The following is a 16,086-nucleotide window of genomic DNA, read 5'->3' as shown; positions in this document are numbered from 1 at the left end:
CACACTAAGCTGTTGCTCATTAGAGGGACGCGTAGGACTCCACTAATTACTTAAAAAAAAAAAAATGTGACAGACCACGAAGAATGTGTCATAATCTGCCTCTTGAGAATTAAGTGTACACCTCTGCACTGCTAAGTGTGACTTGTATTATCTGAAAAAGACTGTTGAAAAGCTATTTTAAAATCGCTGTTCTTTCATCACTCATCGGTTAAAACAAATTGTAAGAGTTACTGACTCATGTATCCACAATAAGAGCCCTTAACAACTGGTCTTTACAGTACTCTATACAATAGTCCTACTCACCATTTATATTTGTAACTTCCATCTTTATGCATATGACACGGTCTTCTATTCCTGTGCAGATTCTATTCATGGTGCCACTCTCAAGGCCTTTAAACACCGGAGGGAGAGAAAGCATATCTAAGTATAACATGACAGGGGAAAGTTGACCGATGTTCTGCTTGCTCAACTGTTATTGGAGCACAGAACGAAAAAGGGGCGGGACTTATGGGTCAATAGAGAGAGTGCAACATTATAAACATCTAGGCATTTGGGTTGATGAAAAACGTACTTTTAAATTCCTTATTGTTGTTGTTACCAAAGCTGAGATTCCAACTGGGCTTTTTTTTTAGAAATAAATCTTGCTTTCCTTTATTTACGAGAAAATTAATTGTTGAAGAGGTTTTCGTCTCTGTAGTGGACTACGGGGGCGTTATTTATGGGTGGGCGGGCAGTTCCACTCTCAAACCTTTAGAGGGAGTATATCACTCAGCCTTAAGATTCATCGCAGGAGATAGTAATGGGACCAGCGTTCCCTATTATTGAAAAAAAAACTGGCTGCCCTGCTCTTTCAGTGAGGAGGAGGGATCAGCATTCGTTGTTATTTATTCGTACAGTTAGAAAAATCTGCTTTCTGTTACCGTGCCCCACATACTTTGAATATGCTTCAACAAAACTTAGTTGACCTCATTAATACAGCTGAGACAATTCCAAGGTTTATTTGCTACTCTTATGGATCCCAACTGTCATTGACAATTTATCTGCTTTTGGTTTGAATTGATAAAGCCATGTATTCTTCTTTTATTGCTGTTTGATTATAGTTGTTTCTGCATTTATTGTACCTCGGCACCACTAAAAATGTGTTTTAAGAGGTTTTCAATAAAATAACAGAGAGAATAGAGGCAGTTATATGAAGTGGATATTGAGTTAAGCGATCCTAAATGATGCAAAACAGAGACAAAGAAAAACTAAATTGGACTCTGGCTGCATAATAGAGATCTAATAACGGGAATATTCATTGGTGATTAGACTGAATTACATGGATGAGCGGCTGTTTTCTCAAACAAGCAGTTAATGATAGGATTGGCTGTTAGCACACAATTGCCTTTATACACATCCAGAAACCGAGCTACATTAGCGTTCAGCTGATGAATGTTATCCAATATTCGCTTTTAGCTCCTGAGGGAAATATCTGTCTCTTTAGCAGCTAAATGCTCCACTGTGTTCACCAGGTAGTCGCTAACTTTGTCTGTGTGTTGTTTGGTGAGCAGGTAGAGTACAGTGGCTTTATCAGAGACTTTTTACTGAAAACAGCTGCTGGAAACAACGCTGATGAGAGCAGTTTGAAGCAGAACAGTTAAGTTGCAGAACATCAAACAGTCTGTTAAAAGTCGCTGTAAAGCTGCATAGAGCTAAGGAGAACTGCAGAGTAATGTCGGGTACACACTACACGAGAATCGAGCCGATTTCGGGCCCGATTCCCCCTCCGACAATCGTCAGCAAAGCCCCCACTTTTTGTTCTAAAAATTATCTTTCCAGATATTCCTGTGCTGTGAGGTATGTTAAAAGTGTTTTTTACATCCTCCGATTGGCTCGGAAGTTCATCCTGGCTGCACCCATCTCAAATCATAAATATTGTAGATAATATATGTTCAATATTTCCGTTCGGATATCCTGTTGTGTGTGGGAAATTCTGAGGACAGCCCATAATGCAGTCACATCGAAAAGAATGATAGCCAATTGTGAACCAAGCTGACTGAAGCGGAAGGACGACCACCGCCGTCATTGAGGTCGTGGCTAATGCATGAGCTAATGCAAAACGTGAAGCATAACGTGCTAGTAAGATGGATCAGAGAAATGGAGGACCAACTTGTTGATTTGTGGCAACAACGTGAGGGTTTATTTAACGTGTCTCCATGACCTCATCCATCCATCCTTTGTGAATTTTCAGTGCAAAGTAGTACAAAAAATAACATCGCTAACTCTTCCTGCCCGTCGTCCACCATGTTTATTTACACTAAAGTCACGTTTGATTTCAAGAGATTTTGCAAGATTTCGTTTTTTTTTTAGTCAGGACTCTTGTTGTTCATGAGTGGACTCTGTTAGTGTGTGGTGTGCTGTTTTGGATAAAAAATAGTTAAACTTGCAGCGCGCACCGCGTGTCATGTGCCGAGGAACAACCAATCACAGTCAGCAGATCTTTTTTTTCTTCCGTAAATATCAGTCAGCGGGAAATATATGGAGGAGAAGTTAATCATTTTAGCGAAGGACTACCCAGAGCTTTGCATCCCAAGGACTATTTTACTTGCTTCACCCTTTCTGACAGAAGACGTCACAACATTCGGTTTAAAGGTGAGCCAAATTCCATCCATCCATTATCTGAAACCGCTTGTCCTATTCAGGGTCGTGGGGGGGCTGGAGCCAATCCCAGCTGACATTGGGCGAAGGCGGGGTACACCCTGGACAGGTCGCCAGCCAATCGCAGAGCTGAGACAGAGACAGACAACCATTCACACCTACGGGCAATTTAGAGTCAACATGTAACCTAACCTGCATGTCTTTGGACTGTGGGAGGAAGCCAGAGAACCCGGAGAAAAACCCATGATAACACGTGGAGAACATACAAACTCCACACAGAAGGGCCCCAAGCCAGGTTTGAACCTTCGATCCTCTTGATGTGAGCTACTGTGAGGGATTTGTGGTGCTGAAAATACATTCATCTTTGTTTTGATTGTGTTTAGTTTAGTCAGTGAGGCTTCCTGCTAAATTACCGCAACTTCATTGTCATCGCAGCATGCAGGTTTTGGTTGCTTTGTAACTGCAGGCACGACAGGAGCACAAAGCATATTGGAAAGAAAAACAAGCTGGGCTGCTGGCGTTTTCCACGCGTTTTTAGAAGCAGCATGTGTACGGCCCCTTAGAGCAGCTTTGATTATCTAATTTACAAGATCCTCATAAAAAGAACCAAATCTCAGCCAATGTCTTTTAAAATGTCTGTTAAAACTCTCTCACTGGTCGGTGTACTTAATTTCAAAAGGCAATTCAAAAGTGGAAATAAAATGAAGAACATGGCAATGAGAAAAGAAAAAAAAAGATTGAATATTTTTCCAGGGTGAACAACATAGTTTTATCTTTTAAGATAACAAATCTGTTTCTTGAAGATTTCACTGAAGATTGCTTAAGCGTCTCCTGACTCCTGACGTCTCCTTTACTTTCTGTGGATCGATTAAAGACTCCCTTTCTGTATTAACAGTGATACTTTGTTTCAGTGTGCTTCACAGTCACATCTAACAGAAAACATTTCTTGCTACTGTACTGGCTGTGTTGCATAACACAAAAGTTCACAGAGGGTTTCAGTGGAAATTCAGGATGAATCTTGTCTTGTGGAGACTGAAGGAACAAATACGTGACTCTGTGAATGTCTTAGGAAATACAGATTTTCATGGTCAGACTCGGTTCTTTTTTCTGTATCTCTCAACAACAGAACTGTCTCTTACCATTTATACGTCCTGTTTTCATTTTCTGACAAAGCATGCCCATCCTCCCTAAATGAAACACCTCCGCTCCAAAATTAGGAGATAACATCACACAAAAGACTTGTTTTTTTTTCTATTTCAGACTTTGTTGGAACCTAGTTACTAAATTTACGATGACAACATGCATCTTTCTAACCTCGGGAGTATTATTAGAACGTTATGCTCTCACTTCTTCGCTTTGTAGTCCCTGGAATTGTTATTTTTATAACGGTGCAGTCGTCTGGAGTGTGTATGTAGAGCAGAGCGGTGCTGTGAGTGAGTGATAAACCACGCTGCTGGACCCAGAGACCGTGGTCAGATAAGGCTGAATGGGACAGTGTTCACAGCGTTATATCAAATGGCATTCATGTGTCTGCCGTAATAATCATCATTACGTGCCATTCAACTGAATGAGAGCGTCGGCTCACAGAGAGTGCACGGGGTGAACCGTACCCTGTTTTTAACAAGAGATAAGGGAGGAGGAATTTGGAAAATAAGGATGTCAGTTTGTGTTTTTCCTTTTTTCAAAATTCTATCCGAGGAGGATCGACTGACCCTGCATATTTTCTCTTTTTTTTCATCAGTGCCTTGCTTTAACAGTCATACAATCTGACGCATTCACAGCTGGAAGCTGCTGAATCCAACTACAGTCTTCCACTGTTGGCCACTGAGTAGCAATGGTGGACTAAGTGCTTCACTCAAGGGCACCTTGAATGAAGCACAGAGGAGAGCGTCTCTCGCTTCCCCCCGTTCCGATTCTCCCAACCGGAATTCAAACTGGCACCCTTTCTCATCACCAGCCAGCATCTCTCTGAGCTTATGTTTATGTGTGTGTAATCAAATAGTTACCGCTCTGCAGTGAGTGCTCTACAGTATGCATGTGTTATGCACAGTTCCCCTTGGATGAGCATTAGGTTTTACTTGATCTCACTGCCCTAAGCTTCCCATGTGCGTCATCCCGAGCTCCCGTCAAGCAGAAAGAAGTTTTCACTGTATAATATTGTAAATGATTAAAAATAGCAAAGGGAGGGAGGCATGAAAAGAGGCAAAGGGGGGTAGCGGGAGTCTTAAATGCCTGCAAATATGCTCTCTTGTATGTATAAGTATTTATAGACTCATTATGTCTTCCTTTTGAAGTGAAAACATGCTCTACTCTGCGAGGGTGTTAGACAGAGAGAGGAAGGAAACATGCACAGGGGGGGGTTGCCACGGAGAAGACCAGATGCCAGACGCCTGCTCTTGTTAAATTCGACCATGTCAGGCTGGTCCGTTGTTTAACACTGATCAAAATAACAAGCTTAATTCATTTTGCCCACTTAACCATTATATAATCTGGAATCCACAGGGTTTGTGTGATAACCGTCTTGTTGCCTGACCGGCTTGATGCAAAGCGCTATTGGCAGAATTCCTCTACAGGTATGCGGCCTGACAACATAACGTCCACCGAGAACGATGGGGGTGTTGGATCAGAGTGATGCAAACAGACAGGGTGTCATGGAATATGAAGCCTGGAAGGTCAAATTTAAGTGAAAAGCAAAAAAAAAAAATTGAGTGTGCGTGTAGGGTGAGTGAGTTTGGGAGGAGGAGGAAGAGGAGTACAAAGAAGGTGGGAGGCCAAGATGAGGCGCCAAAAAACTTGGCGAGGGGAATGTGGAAAAACGTAAAATATAAACCAGAAAAAGAAAGAAACAGAAAGGTGTTTTCTCAGGAGGAGGAATGTGGAACAAACACAGCCTACATTCTTTGTCATCCAGCAGACGCACATCATATACTGTATACAGAATGGATTACTGCAGGCGGGCTTTGTGTGTGTGTACAGATAATCCGGCAAATATTAGAAAATCAGGAAATCGTCTAGAAGCTGAGGCACCTGGGAACGAGTAAGTCAAATGAACACTTGCTGCTGGGTCAATTTTTCTTCCTCTGATGACTCTTGAAAGAGGCCCAAACCCAGCAGGACAAGGTGGCACCTGCCAAGGCTGAAATAGTGCGGTCAAGTAGAGAAAAACAGAGTGTTTTTTGCAGAGCAATTTCCCCATGATTGTTGCTATTGATGTTACAAAAACAGAGGCCCAGTCGCTCATGGTGGGAGCAACAAACATGACTGAAAGGGCAATTCAGAATAAAAATGTAAGCCTCACTGTAGCGTTCTATGACCGGCTCGCACCAATCTGCTGCCTCCCGTTTCTTGTCTTTATCTCCGCTATCATGTACCGTCCGAGAGTGAAAGGCAACAGCAAACAAGCCAGATAAGGCTGGCAACACAAACAACGATAACATCATGCACACTCAATCCCAGCAGCGGAGCCACAGCGCCACATATATCTGCTACCTAATTAGATCTGTGTGTGATGTAATGTTTGACTTTTAATCCTCGCGGAGAGCCAAGAAGCCACTTTGACAGGAAATCTGTGCAAAGTAGATCTGCAAGCCAGGCGTAATTAAAACGTATAAAGTCTTTAACATGTTTTAGGACACACAGGAGCACTGACAGAAACGGTTACTGCTGACTGTAAGTTATCAGGTGCAAAGCAGCCTCGGGGCACGATAGCAAGCGCTCCTTTTTTTTAATTTTTTTTTCTCCGTGTCCCGGCTGACAGCAGGGGCATTAACTAATCTATATCTGGGAGTTAAGTGCCTCATGAGTAAAAGAAGGAGATCTTTATCCTCTCCCACTCAATGTTCATTTATTCAGCTCGGGCAAACTATAAATTAATTGCAAAGTCATGACCTGCTGGCTGTTGTGGGTCCCCAATTAGTCCGTGTTTTTCACCCACTGAGCCCTTTTCTCTCCGTCCTGATACTGTTAAGCTGCTCCACCACACTGTGCAGCTCCGATGCTTATCACAGCAATCACCACAGAAACTGACAAACCCAGCGAGCAGCTGTGACTCCCGCGCGTTCGCGTGTCCATTAGAGAACAGTAGGAATGATAAGACGCCAGCCCTCGGCCAAATACGGGCTTTAATTAAATAAAGTTGTCTATTACATTACCGTTTGCATTACCTGGTGTTTTTTCTTCAAATTACAATGAACTCCAGCATAAACACTCGGACTGCTATCAAATTCTGATCCAATATTTCAGTCATGATGACGACCGCTCTGAGATTGAGTTTATTTTATAAGGAGCTTAATCTGATAATGGTGTCAACGTCAGCATACAGGCATACTCCCTAACCTGAGGCCTTCTCTGTTATTGAGGGCCCCTTTAATAACTTGAGCTTTGGGGCCCACTTTAACTCTGTTAAATACTTTATAGAAAAGCTGAAACGGCCTCACACACAAAGGAGAAACATTATAGATCCCCTCCGTACATGTTCTATGACATAAAGAATTTGTTTCTAATATGTTTTTCATCAAATTACATCTAATCCTTCTGAATCTATGAGCATGCAAACATTTTTAACTTCAAAAGTTTAACTGCTGCACACAGTATGTCTCCTACTTCACTGTATAAATCCTACATGCTGTACATACAGTATATAGACATGTATACATGTACATAATCAACCAGTCCATGTATATGCATTCAGTATCTACTTCTTTGCGCTATTTGTATTGTTTACACTTGATTTGCTCATAGACATTTTTACTTTATTCTTATTTTATTGTTGGTCATTGGTGCTTTATATATGTATTTTAGGGCGGTCAAAGTTAACATGATAATAAAGCGTTAATGCAAATTAGTTTTAACGCCACTAATTTCTTTAACGCATTAACACAACTTGCGATTTTTAGGTTTGAGCGGGCTGAGTTTTAAAGTTAGAGTGATGTTACTGGTATCATATGAAACTGGAAAACCTACTGAATCCATTGGTACTAACCATGACATATTAGCTTGTCGTGAAAGAGGATAAATAACGCTCCGAACATACGTTAAATTTTGGCGAGGAAAAACTGACATTGCCATTTTCAAAGGGGTCCCTTTACCTCTGACCTCAAGATAGGTGAATGAAAATGGGTTCTATGGGTACCCACGAGTCTCCCCTTTACAGACATGCCCACTTTATAATAATCAAATGCAGTTTGGGGCAAGTCATAGTCAAGTCAGCACACTGACACACTGACAGCTGTTGTTGCCTGCCTGCTATGATTTATGCATTTTTTTATGCTAAATGCAGTACCTTTGAGTGTTTCGTGTCAGTTATTTATTTCCAGTAATACATATATACATACATTTGCATAAAGCAATCATATTTACCCACTCCCATGTTTATAAGAGTATTACATATTTGATAAATCTCCCTTTAAGGTACATTTTGAACATATACACCTATTTTTTCCACTAATTGTGTACATACTGTAACTTGTCTTGTCTTGTTTCCTCACCTTTTTTGTTCAGCTTTGTTGTCCTTGGCCCTTGCTGTTTGTTTGTTTTTCTTTTCGTATTGTGTACGTTCGCTTAGAGAGATGCATGAAACCGGAGTCAAATTCCTTGTATGTATGTACTTGGCAAAAAAAAAGTTATTCTGACTCTGATTCTGTAAAGTCCACTCTCAATGTATGTGCACTTCAGGTCTCAAGTTTCCACAACACACGTCATCCTTATGCAGTATGCACACATTTTAAACTAAGTTATAATGCTTACGACACAGTTTTTGATACCATTTATGGGGGTTATTTGTTCTTTACGGTTCACTCTCTTTCCATAGTGTCAGAACTGTTATAAATTACTGCTAATGCAAACAGAAAATCCCACCGCCGTCGCTGCTTCACATTAAAAGCTTTCGCCTGGCACCAAATCAACCAGGACGATCTAAATCTTAAGGATTACGACTTTAAGGTGAGCGCAGAGAGACGTCTCAGAGACAAAAACAGCCTTTTGGTGTCAAACTCCGCACATATATCATTCATGCACCTTGAAGCTCAAACACCCACGTGAAGTCATAACATTTTTGAGTGGAGGGGGACTAATAACTGTCATAGAGTATGTACTCCTTTCCTCGATACAACACATCTTACTACTTAAAGCTATAATGGCTTTGATCATGATTTGATCACTTCCTTACCTTAGCCAGTATGCTCTCAACACTCCTGTCCCTCAGTCACTGTGGGTGAAACTGTAGCTGTGTCAGCCAAAGGGGGCACAGCAGGGTTCACAAAGAGGTAGCATTGTCATCAGAGGTGAGAACACATGATCCAGCAGGCCGGTATTGATACCGCTGGCAGAGGATACATTACGCCGTGTAGCTCCACAATACCTGCAACCTTTTTAAAGACGTGTTACTGAATTCTTCACCTAGACTTTGCAATAAAAGTTTTTTGAACGTGGTGTTTGGCCATTCAGGGAACACACAGTTTCAGAGAGTACAATAAGTAGTATTTGTCTTCCTAATACAATAGTAGAATGGAACAACTAGCATATTTTTAAATAAAAAAGGTCAGCCCATAGAGGACATTTAAAGATATTTTAATTCATTGGTTGATGCAATTTTGTTTGTTTGTTTTAAGATCTTAAGATAAGATAAAAACCTAATTGTCCATTCACACGAAACTTTGTCTTGCATCACCTGCTCCAAACAATCAACAAAATACATCTTCAAGGTCACCCTCCAGCAACCGTCACAAACTCTGTCACTTCATATGTTGTTTTTAACTTTTTGCTGTTTTGTTGTTAAGTCTGTTATTTGTGCTTTTATGTGAAGCTTTTATGCTGTCGTCTTGGCCAGGACTCCCTTGGAAAACCGATTTCAATGGGACTATCTTAGTAAAATAAAGGTTAAATTGATAATAAAAAAAAATTAAAAAAAGACCAGATGGTCCCTGAGCACAGCATGAATTGAGAAACTGATATTGTTTGAGAACTAAACTGAGGATTATTAAAAGAAAAGGACAACATACAGTAGACAGGGCCAGGTATTTATAGATGCAAGTGAAACATTAAAGCAAAGTAAAAACAACAGCTGCCACTCAATTTCAACTCAACAAAGTGACCTTCAACCAACTTTTTAATTTAATAAATGTATCCGTAAGAGACACGAGCACATTCTTTCCTTAACCTCTGTTCTGGCATAACAAATCCAACCCAAGAAACTTGTTGTTCACCAGTTCAATCACGTCGCTCGTGCTATCTAGATACAGATATATGCGGCATGGACAAAGCCTGGTCTAAAGGATTACAGTTTCTCACAAAACAAGTCTTTCAAACGGCTCCCCTCATGATGACATAAAAGAGGACGCTGCGAAATCAACATCTACTACATACGTACAGCGTCCACAGAAGGGGATTTGTTTTCTTTTCACAGTCATCTCTTTATTAAGCTCCACAGCGCAGAGCCAATTTCCTTTTAGGATCTCCCGACAAAGCCAATGGATATTTAGGAACCTAAAACATTCATTTTTTTAAATGGAGACACATGTAAATACCACTTAATTCTGCATTAATGCCTCAAAATATTCATTACATTGAGAGCTGTAACAGATACTAGAGGTGTAATGAACGATCGGAAATAACATTGTGCAGGCAGTCAGCCAAGTCGCGCAATACTGAAAAAGGATAAACTGTCACAGTCACACGACAACCTTGTCTCTACCCGAACCCGAGGTCCCAGCACACTGAGGCTCGTCTTTGTCTGTCACCTCAGACTGTGAATGGTACAGTAGGTACGTTTAAACCTCCCGTGCTGTTGAACCTGTAAAGTTTTCTGCCTTGGAACAAATCATGATGATGTGACACGAATACGACTTTTCAGATTTTCTACAGACATCTTGCAGCTCTCTTTCGTTCTCATCCACTAACTCAAGCTGACTACACACGAGTGGAAAAGAGCAATGATGCCACTGTTGTGCTGTTAGGACTGCTGACACACAACCTTGCCGAAACGCTACACTGGCCATCAAGGACTGCTCAGATTTTCCACTTTTAAATCAAATGTTAACCCCTTTTCTCAGCGTGTCAAATCAGCATATTCTCTTCTTTGACATACATTATATAACAAAACGGAGAAGCTAAGAGTGTTGTACTAAAAAAGAAATCTACACGATGAAAAGGCATTCACACAGGGCGACCCTGTTTGGTATTCTCTTCTGTTGCAGCCCGTTCACACGAAAAGAAGTATGAATGACACGGAAATGCACAAGGCATTTAGAGTGCAATAACGCCTTTTTTGCTTTTGGCGTGTCTTTTAGAAGCCATGTAGTCTGTACTGACATTGTATGCATACAATTGCTCAACTAAGGGGCCTTTCACATGCTGCGTCTAAAATGCGTGGAAAACGCCAGCTGTGCAGCTTTCATCCTTTTATCCAAGGTGTTTAGGAGGTTGTGCTACTGTTGTGCCCACCGTTACTAAGCAACAAATACCTGCGTGGTGCGATGATGATGATGATGATGAAGTTGTGGTAATTAATCAGTAAGCCTCAATGACTACACAATCAAAACAGAGATAAATGGATTTCCAGCACCGTCAATCCCTCACAGTAGCTTTACTGCTCGATTTGTTCGTGTCAGTCTGGCTGACCTTTCAGTGTTGTGATGTTCTCGGACAGAAAAGGTGAAGTAAAATAGTTCCTGGGACAGATCATAAAGCTCTGGGTAGTCCTGCACTAAAACAATAAACTTATCCTCCATATATTTACCGTGGACTGATATTGACAGAAGAAAGAAAAGACATCTCCCGGCTGTGATTGGTTGTTCCTCGTCACATGATAGGTGCGCGCTACAACGTTCCAAAAGTTGAACTATTTTTATCTCGGGGTGCAGCTGTTTAGCCCAGAAAAATAGGCGCTTGGGAACACTTGCGCGTCGCGACGGCATCGCTCCCGTGTTTGAGCACCCAAAAAACACGGCATGGGTACGGCCCCTTAGTGGTTTTGTAGCCTAAACCTAAGTGAGTTATTTTGTTGCGTCAACCTAACTGCGAACGTTACCGTAGATGTGTTGCATGACACACGGAATGTCCATGTAATGTTGTGCTATTTATACGACTTCCCGTGAGACCGGGTTGTCTGTTGTCATCAAAAAGATAAAAAAACAGCCACATAAAACTCTCTCGTGTTATATTTTGTGAGCTAACGTCTCACTCTCTGGACAAGCAGTCAGCTGAGACTGCTCCTTGTTGGCATCTGTTGTTTATTCTTCAGCATGAATTTAAAAACGCCTTTATCTACAACAGAACAGGTACATTTATTATGATTTATTGGCAGTGAGCTGGGCTCACAGCGCTGATTCTGTATCCAGTCATGCAGCTCAAACCGCTCACCATGTGTTGCTGGCTTCACGCTCGCTCACTCATTCCGTGCACCGACGTAGGGTTTGGCCATGCACAGACCGCAGCGCAATATGTGACCACAACGCCTGCCAGCTTCTCCGCTGAGTATATTCCATTACTCGTTAATTTATCCCCTTGTTGTTTGACTGCTGTGCAATCTCTAACAGCGTTTAGCTCATGCCAAGAAGATTTATGCCCACTTGTATTTCCGTGGAGGAAATCCGATCTATTCCAACAAGAGGAAATTGAGTTCTTTGTGGACAGAAAATGTTCGCAGTTAAAATAAAACACCCCTGAAAGTTTAGACTGGTGAGATTTGTGGATGTGTGTTAAACAATCATCTGTGGCATCAAGTTCCCACAGATAAGGGCCAGGAACACAAACAGTGGCAGCCCGCCCGTCGCCAAAACATTCCAGCAGTGATGAAAGTATGAATGGAAAAGTTTTCACACTAATCAATATGTCTGCCAACTTGCATACGATTTGCCAATGGCTCGTTGAACAGAAAATTGTGAGAGCCTTTAGTTAGGCATGCACGTCTTCACAGCTTGAATGGAAAGTAGCGAATGCGCCTCAGAGGCATGAACACGAGGAACCACGTCATCAGTCGGCGTACGACTTGTTAGTATTCACGGACGTTTTTTTGCGTAACACAATTAAGCCAAGGGTTTTTTCATCATTTGATCCCTCAAACGTTTGACTTTTCCTCGGGATGCTTCGTCGTGGATCCGGCGTGGCGAAAAGAAAATGTAATTGTCCAATGAGCTGAATAAATAAATGGTGATTCCAGCTAGTAATGCTCGACCATATAGTGATGAATATGCAGATAATATGAGGCACGCTTGATTAAATCCCTGCTTCTGCTGCATTATGACCTCCTTACATGTAATTAATCATAATTAATGGGAAAACTTCAAAGTTTCCTAAATGTGTATCTCCTCTTTTAAAGGGATGCACCGATACCGGATCAGATATCGGGCCCATTACTGGCTCAAATAGCTGGATATTTGTGACAATGAGGTCAATCTATTCAATTCAATTCTATGTTTATATACTATATAGATTATATACTGGAATTTGAATTCCTGTTTAAGTTTTGACCTATTTGTTGCTGCATTAAAAAAGGTTTACACCTGAATTGTAATTCCTGTTAATTTTGAAGATTTTGAAGAAGTTATTGGTGTACGATTTATTATTTGAATGATAAATAAAGATTCAGTCAATTTCTGTTATGTTATCTATGTATTTATTTGTTACATTTTGTTTTACAAAGTTAGGAATGTTTAAGTCAAGCTTCCACACAGTGAGGCATACAGCTTTATTTATTAAACACTGGTATCGGATCCGAACTCGGTATCGCTATCGGGATTGAAAAAGTAAAAATCTGTGCATCCCTAGTCTTGTATCGTACTTTCACAATTTCACATGCAATGACGTGACTTTTACAAAATCACACAGTTTCAGAGACAAATTCTATTTCTCGGCTACAGCGAGCAGCTCTATACAAAAAAAATCCAGGGCACCTATACTGCATGTGTGCTTTATCAAACGCTGATAACTGTAAAGCAACGGGAGCTTGCAGGCGAAATCTCTGCAGTTAAGAGCCAATCATATCCTTGTACATCCCAGATAACACTTAATATCCCTCAGTCGGGGCTCTCTCTCCGCTCTCTATCCAACATGATGGAAATCTATTCTGACCCCCAACATTTTCTGCGGTGAGTGAAACGGTAATGTCAGGAGTGTATTTAGCAAATCACCCTACTGCAGCCTCCAAATGATGACAGCCATGATATGTGGAGCTGCCAGTCAGTGTGTGTGTGTGCTGGATCTCACAGCAGGACAGACAGACAGGAGCCTCCTGGGTTTTCCCCTCTCTCTCTCTCTCTCTATCCTCTCTGACTATTACATTACGAGCTTTTTACCACTTTCACTGCTGTGTGATTGTGTGTGTGTGTGTGTGTGTGTATCAATCTTGGGGATTTAATCCACAGCCCCATAATGTTAATTAAATTCACAGTGAAGTGGTGTGCATACAAAAACACACACATTCATCATGGAGCTGCACTAATGCATTAAAAACAATGTCATTATTGAATTAAATCTGCAGGCTTGGAGTAACATCGATAGTGGAAAAGCCCTGGGAAGCATTAGAGAGCCGGGCTTTCCCCATGCAGGCTTCATTCAGACTGTGTCAATAATTGCTGCACTACTGTTACAGTATAGTGTGGTCTGCCATACAGACATGTCACTGACCCACACTGTGACATTTAATCCCCTTCACAACAGAGCGTTACAATAAAGCCGAACTGTGCAGCAACCAAAACTATTATTTTACTAAGTATTTACAGTGATATTAAAGTGATACAACATGAGGGAGATAAAAAAAACAAAAACAATATTAAGCCACGTCATTGGGGGCTGGCGTGATATCGTGCATCTTCACGCTTTGTGATGACAGAAGATGGACAACCGTCCAAAAATGACACAATAAACTCACAATAACAGCGCCGATAAGCAGCACGACATTGATTCATAAAACTGGATTTGTCTCACACTGTGTTGTCAATTTAAAAAAAAATGTGACATAGTTTTTTGTTATTGTTGTCAGTTGACAATAAAGCCGAACTGTACAGCAACCACAAATACAATTATTTACAGTGATATTAAAGTGATACAACATGAGGGAAATAATAAAAAACAACAATATTAAGCCACGTCATTGGGGGCTGGTGTGATATCGTGCATATTCACGCTTTGTGATGACAGAAGATGGACAACCGTCCAAAAAAATGACACAATAAACTCACAATAACACAGCCGATAAGCAGCACGACATTGATTCATAAAACTGGATTTTTCTCACCCTGTGTTGTCACTTCAAAAATGTGACTTTTGCTGTTGTTGTTTTTAAACGTCGTCATGCATGCACGCACCACAGTGACTCTGACTCACCTGCGTTCCTGAGCTTCTTGTTGCGATACACGGAGAAGATGACCAAGAGGTTGCCCAGGATGTCGACGACGATGGTGAAGATGAGGAAGCACCCTAAAGTTGTGGTGACCCACGGCGGGCGGTTCAGGCTGCTGCTGGGGTCTGCTGCTGCTGGCCACGAGGAGCTGTTCAGGTGAGACCCATTTATAACCATTGTATACAACTTTTTCTCAAAAAACTGGTCCCAAATTCAGCTTCAACTCCTAAAAAGCCCGGGTGGTGGGATACTACTACAGCCTCCCGCGGCTCTCATCTTCATCATCCTTCTTCTTCTGCTTCCTCCCTCTTCACCCAGCTGTTGTGGATCATCAACTCCGGTATAGTCTCTCCTCTTCCTTACTCTGGTGGTCGCCTCCTCGGTGTCACTTTGTGCCATTCACTTTGTCGGTTACGCATGTGTGTGTGACATGAAGCTGCAACTTCAAACCTCTCCCAGCATGTGATCAGACTAGTCCGGAGAGGAGCGCGTTTTATTTTTTGTGGAGGAGAGAAACAGTGTCGCCTGGTGGAGGAGAGGAGGAACAGCAGGTTGATGAAGCGTCCTACTTCTTCTCTCTTCATTCATGGCTCTCTGCGGTCGCTTTGATTTGATTTACCTCAGCAAGCCCCATTCATTCTCATTTGGAGGGATCATTCATGTTTTATCTCCTTCAGAAAAAAAGTCTATAAGACAACAAGAAACTTGCTTATTTTAAAGGTCCCATATTGTAAAAAAAAAAAAGACATATTCATAGCTTTTGTATTATAAAGCAAGTTTAAGTTCTATATAAATACTGTGAAAGTATCGAAACGCTTAATCCATGGAGAAATACACACAGCCCGTATTCAGAAACTGAGCTTTTGAAACAAGCCGTCAGGATTTCTGTCCATTTGTGATGTCACGAATATACAATATTTAGACCATTATAAAGTTTTAAACATAAACATTCTAAATGGATCCCAGTTTATTTCCCGTTGCAGTGTATGTGAATGCCAACAGGTGACAGGAGGTAAACATGGACCCAAGCTGTCGCCTAGCAACGCAATTCTGTTGCAATTCCGTTGCAATTCCATTGAAATGCACTTAAATGGAGCGTTTCAGACAGAGGG

General features: G+C 41.4%; 1 protein-coding gene across 1 annotated transcript in view; it reads right to left on the bottom strand.

Moving 5' to 3' along the window:
- Nucleotides 1-15,474, bottom strand: part of mtnr1aa (melatonin receptor 1A a) — a 45,939-nt gene extending 30,465 nt beyond the window's left edge. The window contains exon 1 of the mRNA XM_074629553.1: nucleotides 14,959-15,474. Within this exon, the coding sequence (XP_074485654.1) occupies nucleotides 14,959-15,151 (193 nt within the window). The 5' untranslated portion in view covers nucleotides 15,152-15,474. The remainder of the gene's footprint in view (nucleotides 1-14,958) is intronic.
- Nucleotides 15,475-16,086: the final 612 nt, after the last annotated feature.

Source organism: Sebastes fasciatus, chromosome 3 (genome assembly GCF_043250625.1).
Source record: "Sebastes fasciatus isolate fSebFas1 chromosome 3, fSebFas1.pri, whole genome shotgun sequence".
NCBI classification, from domain to species: Eukaryota; Metazoa; Chordata; class Actinopteri; order Perciformes; family Sebastidae; genus Sebastes; species Sebastes fasciatus.
The sequence above is the reverse complement of the archived record's forward strand: the minus strand, read 5'-3'. Positions and strand labels throughout refer to the sequence as shown.